Below are 13519 nucleotides of genomic sequence, written 5' to 3'. Positions count from 1 at the left end.
TGCTGTGTGGTAGTGCCATCTAGCTGTTAGGAGCAGTACTGCACGAATTTGAAAACAATCACTTTACAACTTTAGTCTCTTCATACTTTGACTGGACCACGTTTCAGGTCAAGGTAGGGTTGTTGTGTGTTTAATATGTTCAAGTGAAACAGAGAACTCAATGGTGCACTGAATTTTAATCAAACATGGAAAGAAATCATTCTGCTACATTGTATTTCCAGGAATGTATTATGAACAAACTGTTTGATTTAGAAACTTGTTGTTTCTAAAATATTGCACTTTTTCTCACAGGAAAGTGAACTGAAGGACAGCCTGATAGAGGAGAATGAGAAAAATGTTGTAAAACTCAAGAAAGACAAGGTAAGAAAAAAAAATTTATTGTTGACCCATTCCTTATTGACTTGTCATAAAGATGTAAAAGAAACTGACCTATCTATAATAATATACCCTTCTGGAAACTATAGCTTTGAATTTATTCTTAACTTGAACCTTTCTTTTCAAATGTAATCATAGGAGACCTCACTTGCTGCACTCCGCCACATGCTGCTAGAAGATAAACAGAGAGAACTGGACAGGGTAAGGAAGTGAACAGCAAATTTATTAATACAGTAGAAGCCGCTTAATTGCACGGCCTATTTGCCAGTGAATTTCGTGCAATTATCCGACTGGTGCAATAATACGAAGTTATCTAGCTGGACTGCACTGTTTTGGGATTTGGGGTTTCCGTGCAGTTAACAGAAGTGTGCGTTAATCCGGTGTGCAATTAAATGGCTTTTACTGTACATGCACCTGATGTTTGACATTAAATCAAGTCTTATGTACCTGGATTATATTGTTAAGGGAATGTTACAGTGACACAATTGCGCAAGAAATACAGAAATTCTAGATTCATAATTTAGATTTTCACCATGTTTGTTAAAGATCATGGATTACTTTTAGAATCAATGACCGTGATCTTAAAATTTTCGTTGTGGCTTTCCTTTTATCTCCACCACATATTCATGGCACTGCAATTATGTATTTCCAATGTATTTCTACTGTACAGTACAACAACCATGGACTTAAACACTATGAAAACCTCCTCTTTCCACGTTCCCCAAAGAAATAAATGAATCTAAAACTTATGAGGGTAGTTCCAGATGCATAAGTTTCCTCCCAGGAATCTTTGAAAATGCCAGCCAGGTGACATGAAACCCTGGTTAAATAAAAATAAACAAACAAAACAAACTAAAACTGGAGTAAAAATGACAGACATTTCATGATAAGCATTTCTCTTGTTCTCAGCTGGGAGACCAGTCTGACCGGGAGCGAAGGGATATCCTTGCCCGCCAGGAGGAGCGAATGGCGGAACAGCTGGCTGAGATGGAGCAAAGGATTTTGGTCAGTGAACAGTAACTGCTCCATCTTCCAGCATTCTCTGCATTTCAGTATTACGAGCGGTCAATTTCTTAGCCTAACCCAGAAATAATAAGACCAACTCAGAGTTTGAAGCATAGAATGTCAAGTATAAAGTATGTCAAGTATACCTGGTAAGTAATAAATGCAATGATTTGAAATTTGGCGGCTTCATGCTACGAAGTTGTGCCCTCAAAATTTGAGTTGTGCTTATTATATCTGGGTTAGGCCAAGAACTTACTGATCACTCCTTGTACACTGCATTAAGACAATCCCCAGATTGTACAAGTAATTGTGCTCAAATTGTTGTTGTCTTGTTAAATGATATTGTGTTGGCTTCCAGGCCAAAGACGATGAAGTGACGATGGTACGTGAGCGCCTGCGCCAACAGGAGGAGGCCACGCGCACCCTGGGAGACAGGATGAGACTGGAGGCCAAGGAACAGGTAAGAGGGTCTTATGGACTAGCCTGTTCATAAACATGAGGGATCTACATGTTCTTTAAGTATAAAGTAGCCAAGATTAGATCAGAGGGCTGTCTCCAGGACCCGCCCTCCTTCCTGGAACGGAAATTTGCTTGTTGGGATGGAAAAAAAAATAAACATCCCAAGATTACATAAAATTGATGAAAATGTGTGTTTTCATCAGCTTGAAATGACAGTGAGAGGGACAGAAAAATTCAAAGTTGGAGACAGCCCTGTTCTAGATTAACCTTATCAATGACTACATTTAAAATGGAAATCAACAAAGTGATACTTTGATGTTTAGATTCGAAGTGCAATCAGCAAGGAGAAGGCCTCCTGGGAAACCGAAAAGGAGCGAGCGTTTCAGCGTGAGAAAGATCGTTGGCAGGACGACTCAAACAAACAGATCAGTAGAGTACAAGAGGAGCTGGAGAAGGAGAGACAACTGCACAACCAAGCTGACAAGAACTGCACTGGCCTTAAACAGGTGAGTCATGTTTATCCAAACCTGATATATCCAGTCTGTATACAGTTCTCTTTGCCTTTCTGAAACTTCAGTCTTTGTCCCGTCATAAGATCAAGTCTTTCTTCTAACCGCCGATCTAAAATACTGTAAATGCAGAAATGTTTGCGGTGGTTTTTTGTTAGCGTTTTTTTTTTTAGTAAAATGTATGCTGTAACTAGTTAACACTTGGAGCATGGATGCACTGTCAGTAGGTCATATTGTTAGAAACAAATGTACGTATTTTGTTCAGGAGCTGGACCAGGCCCGTCAGCAGATCCGTGCAGCACACAGAGACAAACTAGCCGCCATTAACGAGGTCCGCGACTCCATGAAGGTGGAGAAGGAGGAGGAGATCAAACAACTCAGGGAACAGCTAACGCAGGTAGGAGACCCTACACACCGATGGTTCACTAGTGCAAGGGAGTACTGAAGACTAGGTCTTACAGTGATTTTAACTGCTTGATTGATTTGCATGTAACCTAGCATGACTTCTAAAATTTTCTCACACAGATTGTTGCAATGCATGAACATTGCATGTTCAGCATGTTTATGATACTACTTTTAGAAAAGCAACAACTTTTTGTGGTATTTTAAGCGAAACAATAGACAATGTCATGTTGACTTTTGCTACAGGAAGTAGTGTACTGAATTAGTTAAACTACAGTTTTGTAGACAATAGATGGGTTTAACTTTAAGACTTAACAAAGTCTTTTCCCTTTTGTTACATGCCAAATCATCATCGTCCATTGAGTAATAAGAGCATAAATTGCTTGAATGTGTACTGCTTGCCAGCTGCATGCCAGCTTGCTTCCCTGTTTTAAGGCAAATGGTTTTCTGCAGACTGCATGGCCACTTTCTGATTTTATAGGTAACCTATCTATACCTAGCAGCTCAAGCTCCCAAATTTCTATCTTTCCAAATCCTCATGTACATGTATGTGCTCTTGCCTTAAAGCTCGTTGACTAAAATGCCCACAAAAGCTGTTCATTCCGACAAGTGCAAATAGATGTACCACAGCAACAAAAATTTGGAAACTCACTATGAAGTACAATGTATTCTTCATTCCCCCACAAGACATTGTTTTTTAGAACTACATCGTATGCACATTTCTCTGATGGCTACATGAGATCTCAACAGGTCATGATAAACCAGTAACTTTCAGAGAACTGAGCATACATGTAGATGAAAAAAAGTCTGATGGGATCTACAACGCTGAACAATCAGTTTATGGCCGCAGCAAAGCTAGAACAAGCAATGAAGAAATTAGGCTAGATTTCCATGCACCTAACCCATGCTAACTGCACCTGCATATAACTGCACACCTGTTCCCACCAGGGCCTGCTCTCCCAGATTAATTCCTGGAAGGTAAGAGCTCCTCAGAGCCTTGTAGACTTTTGGTGCCTCTGTTAGGTGATGGGCCAGTTAGATATAGTCCCTGGTGTAGGGCAGTCTGGTGGTGATGTTGTTGTTTTGTCTTTATAACCCATGCATGGTTGTGGACATCTGGTGGGTTTACTGACTGTGATGATAGTCCTTGTAGATCTGATACATACAAATGTAACGCTGGTTCACCTTTATTCGCAGGGTAAGCTATATCTGTTGTATCTGAAAGAAAGTCTTAAGGGATTTCAAGTCGACAGACTGTGGTTCAAACTGCAATATTTCAAATACATTGTAATTTGAAACCACCGTCCATCGACTTGATATGGTATTTCCTAGATACTAGAATTTTGAATACAATGGATCTAGGTTACCCCGCAGATAAAGGTGAACCAGCGTTACATGACTTTTGTATAGTGTACAGACAAACCTGGCTGACCAAACACCTCCAGTTATAAGTGGTTGTTAAGACCAGATTTAACTGTACCAGAACTAAGCTATAGTCAATATATAGATTGTATTGATAGATTGTAGCTCTACTGTCTAAAAGAAGTAATAACCTTTGCATGAAGTTTTGTACTAACATGGTGAAATCCTAACAGTTCCCTTCAACAAGATTTGTAGCATGCAACATGTTCCACAGGGACAAACCATGAAGAATTGTAGGGGTGTCTGAAAATATCTGGACCATTACAAAAAGATTTAATAGTTTTCATTGTTTTGCACTTATTTTCTTAATACTTCCTATCAACTATATTCTGTTTTTTTTTTCAATATCATTATACACGTTCAAATTCTGTATTCAAGTAACCAAACAACCCTCCGTTACTTCATGGTCTGTCATTTACTCTGACATTGTGATTTGTTCCAGTATTTACATGTAGACATTGCTGAAATTTGTAGACAAAGTGCAGGGGAACGCAGCAAGAAATATCATAACAATGTTTGTATTTACAGTGAGTTAATGTCTCTGTCTCTTTACCAGGAAAAAGTCAGCGATGTAGAAAAGCTGAGGGAGAAGATGAGGAAGCTGGAAGACGAGCTGCGCATGGTGAGAAGTGAGAAAAATTCCGCCGCTGTACGGGAAAAGGAGACCTCGATGCTGTTGGACAGACACGAGAAATCTGTCGTCTCAGAAATCAACGATGAGTGTCAGAGGAGCGCTCAGCTGTTGGGTACTGCTCCCAGGAGTGTGAAAGTACCAAGGTAGGGAGATGTTTTTATTGTTTATAAGCACTTGGCTATGCTTTATGGCTTATGATCAAGTCCTTTACATCTACATGTAGAAGAATGGAGTCCGAGACTAGCTTTTCTGAACTCATGCATACTTTTTTTTTAATCATTACATGGCATAATGCTAGTTTACCTTTATCCGTGGGGTAACCCATATCTGTTGTGTTTAAGAACAATTTTTAAGAATATAAAATCACTGGATGGTGGTTTCAAATAGTTTCAAAATATTGCAATTTGAAACCACTGTCCGTGGAGTTGACATTCCTATGTACCCTGTTTTTAAGAATAATGGATATAGGTTACCCCGCAGATAAAGGTAAACTAGCATTACTAATCAAAACCATAAACACACATTATAAAGAAGGTACTATAACTGATATGGCTTAATTTTTTTATGTAATGTCTTTCAGTGGTGAAGAAGATGATGAGTTTGACCAGTCCCTGGACATTAGTGAGAACAGAGGCCAGAGTCCACACAAGTCCAGGTCTGCTGTGTCAGAAGCACTGGTAGGTCTGAAACTCACCTTTCTTCTTCAGTGTGTCCAGCTAAGCACATGCCAAAGAAAGTGTGATTATAACTTTTTAGGATAAAGTTAAGCTGACAGGAGAAATTGAAAGAACATCAATGATTAAAACACTAAATGCACAAGTCGAGAATTCAGCCCAGTTTCAATAACAAATTGAACAAAGTTCTGATCTCTTTGCTGATGAAGCTGCTTATTTCCTTTCCAGGCTAACCTCAAAGCGACAAACACGGACCTCCGGCAGCTGGTGACGGGACTGCACGAGGAAATGGCATCACAGAAGAAAGCAACTCAGCAGGTTAACAAAGAAAAGGTAAAGAGCACTATGTTGTGTGTTGAGTGGAAACCCCCACTAATATGTGGAATGGTAGGACCCAGAGGAAAGAGAAGGTAAAAGACCACTTAAAGCAGCTCTCATAATTCCACCGGATGCCATAATACCGCTACATGAGAAAAAATTCATGAATTTGAAATGATTTCAATTGGTATGTACCAAATGCAGCATCAGTAGTCCTAAGGTATATATACTTCAGATAGTTCAAATTGTTCAAAACAATCATCAGAAGGCCTCTATTACAATATTTGTGACAGTATAATGGCACCCGGTGGAATTATGAGAGTTGATGTTAACAACAGAACTCTTTTGTACTCATATTTGTGTCAACTTCTGTTAGATGACGATATCTGTAAATTTATGGTACACCCTTTTTTTATGGTACAGACTTTTTTTCTTCTTTTCTCCTTAAGGAAAGGGAAGTAAAGCAGCTGAGAGAGCTGTACCACAGTGAGAAGGAGAAGGAAGTGGAGACTATGAGGGAAAAACTCATTCAGGTATGTAATTTTTAAAAATGGATCATCTGGATGAAATTGGTAAATTTCAGCAGCCGGTGAATATTTAGATTTCAGGCCCACTAGAGGCATGTTATGGTTCTGCAGATGAACTTCCAGCTTTTGATATGAATATGGTTTGGTCACCAGATAGGAGTTATAAAAAGGTCTTGTTTTCATTCTGCCCCAGGACCATCTGGATGAAAAATTGGACCATTGTTTTGATTATTGCAGCTATTGCCAATAAGGTTCAGGTCTGGACCAGGACCTGATCCTCTGGACCAGGACTGTACCTGTACCTGAATTTTCTGTCCCAATACCTACCCCAAGTCACCAGATTGTAGTTCTGAAAGCTCTTGTTTTTGTTTTCCACCAGGATCATCTGGATGAGATCGGTAAGCTCCAACAGGCAGTGAAGAAGGACAAGGACGAGGTGTCCTCCCTGCAGCACAACCTCATCTCTAAGGACGAAGAGCTGAGGGAAATCCAGCGCAACATGACGGCCTGGAAGGACGCCACGATAAAGAAGCTGGCCAAAAAGTTTGAACAGGAGATGAACCTGGAACTGGAAAAGTAAGCTTCTTGCATTATGCATCATCCCCTCCTCGTGACCTTGATGAAAAGCGGCCTCCAGGCCAATTTTAGCTTTCTTGAATAAACAAAGGTTTAAACAAGCAAACTCCTTTTGGAATAAGGCAATCATTTTCCTTTAATTTATGAATGACACCATATGGAGAATTTGGAGTCATTATCAAGAGAATTTGGATTGAATCCCGAGAGAACACAATCTGTCAAAAGATGAATAGTTTCAGCAAGTTTGTAAATCACTGGAGAATTTCACACACATTATCAAGTTTACACACAAACAGTACACTTTTCAGTGGCTGTCTATATATCTCCTTCCTTAGGGCTCTACCTCACACTGCTAGGTGTCACTGATTCAGTGTGAAGGATGTGGTCCCAAAAAGTGACTGACCTTATCCGTCAATCTGGTTAGGTGGCTCCTTTGGTAGCAAAGATTTCCGTTAAATGTGATTTGCAAACTTACAGTGACATGTTGAATTTCTGTTCCCCTCCCAGACGGCAGCATGAGAAGGACAGACAGGCCCACTCCTCTCAGCTCAAGAGAATAGAGGAACTAGAAGAAGAAGTACAGAGACTCTCTGTGGTCAGGAAAACTTTCCAGGTACAGTTGCTGTTTGGAGAACTCTGCTCTTCAAGGTCCTTGTATTTGGTCTAGATGTCACTTTCATATTTTTAACTAAATCGTGATATATGTGATCATGGATTTATGTTCACAGTTTTCACAGTGACCTCCAACGGCAAACTCACCACACTGCAAACATCTGCTCTGTCTGGCATTGTGTTTCTACGGTTGTTTCGACAGCATACTTAAATCAACACCCCTTTTGCCTTCCTACCACAAGTCCCCTGAAGACAAAACATTTCACATTATGTATAGTTTTTGACTAAGTACCTGTTCGACTACAGATGATGCTCAGTGACTGAAAAAAAGGTAGTGGATGCTATCTAAAATGTGACTGTTTCCAAAGTCTATCCAGTTGCTTGAGTGACTGTTGTCTTCTTCTCTTTTGCCATGGATATTCAACCATGGATATTCAACCATGGCTTCAGAGAAGAAGACAAGTGCAATTGTTCTGCACTCACAGGTTGGTACGAATTTTTATTTATCTTACACACTTCACAGAATGTCCCTAAGGCTTTTCTCTCTCCCCTTCCAGAGCACGCCAAGCACACCGTCACGTGTGTCTGGTCCGTCCAGTTTGTCTCAGTCCTCCAGTTTGTCTCAGTCCTCGCTGGCAGGGGGAGACGCCAGCACCATCAAACTGCTGCGCCACCTTCAGGAGAGAGTCAAGCAGCTGAGGGTGGAGAACAAGGAGCTGAGGAGGCTCAGTGGGGAGGGGGGCGATGCCATCAACGGGAACGGCACCCCTGATGCTGTAAGTCTTCATATGTAGACTTGTTGTTGGTGTTCTTTGAAGTCATAGTAAAAAGGTGTGCTATCAAAATACTTCCATGCATGCAAAGCACAATACATTTTGTATTTCTTACACAGTCATGTCATATTAGCAGCCTGATACTTTAATAGTCCTCATAAAATTGTTTTACCTGAGAAAAACTGCATCATCATTTTCACACTTTTGGATGTTTTTATGATCTTAATCGATAAAGATAGGCATGTCTCTTGGATTTGTAATGACTTTGACTGACAAGTGTAAAACATTTCTGTTGTTAGTCTACCCTTCAGGAGGTCATGTCTCTCTGCTTTGTAATGACTCAGATTGACGTTTTGGTTGTTAGTCTACCTTCAGGAGGGCATGTCTCTCTGCCTTGTAATGACTCAGATTGACGTTTTGGTTGTTAGTCTACACTTCAGGAGGAGGCCATCCTGAGGGAGAGTCCGTACGTCCAGAACCTGGAGCGGAAGCTGAAGCACATGGACCGGCAGCTGAACATTGCGGAGGAGCGCGCCCAGAAGAACACCGCGCTGCTCGGACAGAAGATGGTGGAGCTGACCAAGCTGCAGAACCAGCTCACGCACCAAACCAAGGTAGAGCCGCGTGGACAGAATCGGCACTAGTAGCGGAAACACGAGTGTGCTACCACGCATGTAGGTTGCTTTGCCAGCAGGAAACGGCTGTGACTTTTGCACGTCCCATCAATCCATCAATACCATCTCTTCTGTCATGGTGATAAGGGATCAAGGGCAGTTTTAGACACCACTCTTCCAACTTCCAAGCAGTCACAGAACTGTCAGAAGAAGGAAATGGCTCTGACTTTTGCACAACCTTGTAGTGGCTATCTCACCATTGATCCATCCATCAATACCATCACTTCTGTCACTGCCATGGTGATAAGGGAGTAAGGGCAGTTCTAGACACCACTCTTCCAAGCAATCACAGAAGCTTTTAGAAAAATTAACTATAAGGATTCCAGAATGGAGGATTCTTTCAACTATAGCATGTGTAATCCACTGAGTAAGGCCTTCTGTGATTGGTTGACTTATTCACTCACCTCACTCAGCACATGCTAACTGCCATTTAGAGTTTCTGATGCATGATTGGGCATTCTTCCTGCCCAACTAGTTTGTTTTAATTGAAATTATTCAGAGGATTACAGACTGTTGTATTATTTAATAATCACAAGTTTGAAATATTCAAACTATGTATCAAAATGTTCACATATGTTTTGAGAGAGAGATGAAATTCCAAACCCAACATTTTCAAGAAAACAAATCTGTCAAAAAAGTCAGGATCCTTATTTTAAAGTCACAACTTCTGACACTGCATACATCTCAATTATGTCACATAAGGATGAATTGGTGTTGCAAATTTGCTTATTAATACCTCTCCACCTTTTCTTCCAGGAGTATCTTCATTTGGAACGTTCGTACTCGGATATGCAGAAGAGATACCACAGAGGAGGTCTTAGATAACAAACACAGAAAACCTAGAGTATTTTTGCAGTAATAAACCAGTTCATGGTTCAAGCTGCTCATGCACAGCGAGATAGATGGCAGCCCCTGAGACATTGTCCAGCTCTACAATTGAGGCAGTCGTATTGAGGTCACCTGAGTGGCGCCGAATGGCAGCTCGCTCCAGACCCTTGCGATTTAGCCCCGCCTATTGTAAGCTCCTTGCAATTCAGCCCCTGGCTGCAAAGAGAGAGTAGTTGCCCCACCCAATGACAACAATAACATTATCTTTGAACATGTATTAAGCATGTATTAATCATGTAAGCAATTGTGTATTACACAATTGTTTTCAGCATAGGGGACTACCCACAATACATCTCACTGCATATGGGCAGTTTAGACCATGAACCATTTTATTCTACAGGTCTTTTTGTAGCAAAGTGTTTTGAGATCACAAAGATTTTAATATTTAAAATAAACAATGACATGTACACAAAGATTGCATCTTTCTAGTGGTGAATCTGATTCATAGATAACCATGTTGTTACCATTATTCAGTATCAAAAGAGTGTGTCATGTATATGTATATGTTGTTTAATAATGTATTTGGATTGTATATTATCCTGTTGATTTTTCAATCAGTATTGCTGCTTCTCAAATGACTTTTGGGCATGTTTGGGGGATTTTAATACTCTGATGAGAGATTCAGAAAGTTGTGTGTGTTGGTTAATTTTATACATTACTTTTGGGAATTAAGTCTGTCATGCATGAAAGGGAATGAATTATGATAACCAGTAACACCTGACAAGTCTAAAGTGCATTCTTTCTACATTGTTATTAAGGATATATCAGACAGGCATGGACAATAGTGTTTGTGGTGTAACGGAATCATAATACAGTATGATTAAATTAGCATGTGAGGGAAACCTGAGACTATACACTACCTTTTCTAATCTTTCACATTATGCTTATCTTTGATAAACGATACTTTGGGATGTATAAGATTGAAGTCATTTGGTGGAGATCAGTTTCAATTGTCTTTGAATTAAAGATGATTGTCTATGAAAATTTGTAAGAAAAATCTTATCAAGTCAAATGGAGTTGAGAACGAAGTAGCAGATGAGCAATCTGTCTCACAGTTGATGGAACTAATCCTGGCATGGAGAATATTATACCAGTATTTTCTTGGCAAATGTGTGTATACATGTATAGTGGGGATGTGGATTCAATGTACATGTATTCTCCAAGCAGAGGTTGGGTTGCATGGAAAGTAGTGGCGGGGAATTTAAACGGCTCACTCCCCTCTTCTCTACTCTTGGTACCATCCTATTTCTACTGGTGCTTCTTACTCTCGCTACCCTAAAAAATATTGTTAGTGAATGTAAGGAGCCCCGGTAGAAACAGGATGGTACCCAGGCTACTCTCCTCTGGCTCAAGACCACTACTATCCCCACGATCCAACCTCTGCTTGGAGAATAGATTTATACTAAAGTAGTCTGCTACACAGGACTACTCTCCAAGCAGAGGTTAGGCTCCAGTTGTTTTTTTAGGTTTTTTTTGTCGTTTTTATGGGGCTTTCTAGTTTGTCATGTTTCTTTAAGTCTGCCAGCCATCGTTAGGTTTTGACAATACAAGATACAATACAAAATAGAAAGCCTAAAAAACAGCTGGAGCCTAAACTCTGCTTGGCCATGGAGAGTAACACAGGACAGAATGGAGCAGCACAGGGAGGTGGGGAGTAGGTGATGGATAAACAGACTGTTCTCTTGAATGAAATAGGAATGAGCTGTACTATACTGAAATTCTATTTTTATTAAAGGACTCCAGAATCATTCCAGATCGCTATTTTCTACTGTCATTTCTGTAGATAATGGCTTTTTATTGGGCTTTTTCATATTATTTTGCTTTTTCTTCGTAAAGTGCTTTTGTAATGTCACGCTTTCATGTGCATGCAATGTAACTCAAGCATGATTCTTTTAAAGTTAAAATTTTCTTTGCATCCATGCAAAAATTATACCTATTGAAGAGAAAGGACAATAGCAGAAGGTGTGTTGGAAATAAGACAAAAGCAATTCAAAGGGTGTACACAAGACAACTGCGTTATTCACTGGAGGAGATAATTACATTTTGTTGGTCAGTCAAAAAGTGTCCAGGACAAAACTATCTCTTCAAGCAAGACAACGATACTGTTCACTGGAGGCGATAATCACCTTTTGTTTATCAATCACAGGTGTGTTCAGGACACAACTCAAAAGACCGTTTTTCTAGGGACAAGAATGTTGCTGGGCGAAAAAATGACCTGTAGAACACTAGCTTATGTAACGTCCTTGCTTCAGGCGATGTAACTTCGTAACTCCCCTACAGAACAATGAAAGCTGATGACCCCACATTTATCATTTTATGGCTTTTCACCAGTTGCTTAGAATACTGGTCTTTACAGAAAACTACTTCCGGTAGAACCACTGAAGTTCATCATATCTCAAGCGTGTCTTTGCAAAACATTTAGTTTTAGAAGGGGTTCTCTGATAATTCTGAAAGTCACATATAAAAGACATAAAGTGCATCTGTCAAAATGTATACAAAACAAATGACTACGGCAATTAGTAGATAAAGGCAGACGCCCCATGCAGAAATATAGACTTGACAGAATGTATAACCCACTATTAACGTTATAGTTCTTTCCTATTGCAAGGATGATATAGATCTACCATGGTGAACCTTGCCTATTGTCTTTCGAATTACAATGAGAATGTGGCAAGGGCATCCCATGAGACGGGCCATAATTGCCTATATTTGATGTAGCAGTGGGCACCTGGAGGGACACTTGCAGCAAGATGCTACGGAAAGGAGAACTGTCGCTCCTCGGTGAGAAAAAGGGGCGCATCCTTCACCGTAAAGGTCTGGTGAACTACAACCACCTGCAGCTTCAGCTCGGCATGCTGGAGCAGGAGAAACGGAAGGCGGAGTTTCAGCTCAGGTAAGAGCAATTCGGGGCTGTTCCAGGAACTCTTCGGTCAGAGGATCTGTGTATTAGTATATGGCGAGTCGGCTACATACAATAATACGCTGGTATGATTCTTATAAGTCATTCTCATGAAGATTTTTCTTTAAGTAAGCATGAAAGTTCGTCTGTGTTGATAGATGTCATAAAATTCATGTAACTTTTCACGGATTTTACTCAGAAGACTTGAACTGTTCAGTCGAGCGTGCAAGCTAAGTGTGTCTGGCAACTTGAAATCCCTTTGTGTTGAAATTTTAAGTTTAGGATTTGTTCGTAATGGTTGCGATTCTTCTCTCAGAAATCTAGAGAAATCCATAGTGTAACCGGTGTAACAGTTGGGTTCAAGCGCTGGGGCCTGAGTACATGTGTAAATAGTGTGTATTCTGAGGAACTTCGATACATGTATTCATGATCAGAGCTCTCATATAACGTCCTTGCATACACAGACAATTGTAAGTGGTGGTGTGATGATTTGTGATTTCTTTAAATCTATGAAGTAAGACTTCACATAGGCAGTTCGGCTTGCTTTTGTTTTTTTAGGAACAATTATGAATTTTCAAACTTTGACCCCCGTCAGAACATATCCAAACCTCTCCGTTCCAACAGCCAATGGAACCTTTTCCTTAATATGAGAGATTTCTAGATATCTGGGCAATACTGGGGACTTTTTGTTAAGGTAATTGAGATGACAAAGGGTGATTATTCGGTGGACTGATAAGCAGTTCTTGTGGCGCAAAAGGTAAGGAAATAATTC

The 13519-nt window shown here is 40.2% G+C and overlaps 1 protein-coding gene across 7 annotated transcripts in view; it reads left to right on the top strand.

Moving 5' to 3' along the window:
- Positions 1-10126, top strand: part of LOC118425669 (trichohyalin-like) — a 49477-nt gene extending 39351 nt beyond the window's left edge. For 4 of the 7 annotated variants that reach the window (XM_035834672.1, XM_035834668.1, XM_035834675.1 and 1 more), the window contains 16 exons: positions 292-360; positions 514-576; positions 1285-1380; positions 1739-1840; positions 2163-2345; positions 2614-2745; positions 3699-3728; positions 4729-4949; positions 5387-5483; positions 5709-5813; positions 6248-6331; positions 6705-6901; positions 7409-7514; positions 8071-8289; positions 8715-8900; positions 9717-10126. In XM_035834672.1, the coding sequence (XP_035690565.1) occupies positions 292-360; positions 514-576; positions 1285-1380; positions 1739-1840; positions 2163-2345; positions 2614-2745; positions 3699-3728; positions 4729-4949; positions 5387-5483; positions 5709-5813; positions 6248-6331; positions 6705-6901; positions 7409-7514; positions 8071-8289; positions 8715-8900; positions 9717-9785 (1959 nt within the window). In that variant the 3' untranslated portion in view covers positions 9786-10126. The other 3 variants (XM_035834671.1, XM_035834670.1, XM_035834673.1) reach the window with 3 other exon arrangements.
- Positions 10127-13519: the final 3393 nt, after the last annotated feature.

Source organism: Branchiostoma floridae, chromosome 11, assembly GCF_000003815.2.
Source record: "Branchiostoma floridae strain S238N-H82 chromosome 11, Bfl_VNyyK, whole genome shotgun sequence".
NCBI lineage: Eukaryota > Metazoa > Chordata > Leptocardii > Amphioxiformes > Branchiostomatidae > Branchiostoma > Branchiostoma floridae.
Note: the sequence above shows the minus strand (reverse complement) of the source record. Positions and strands in the feature narration are given on the sequence as shown.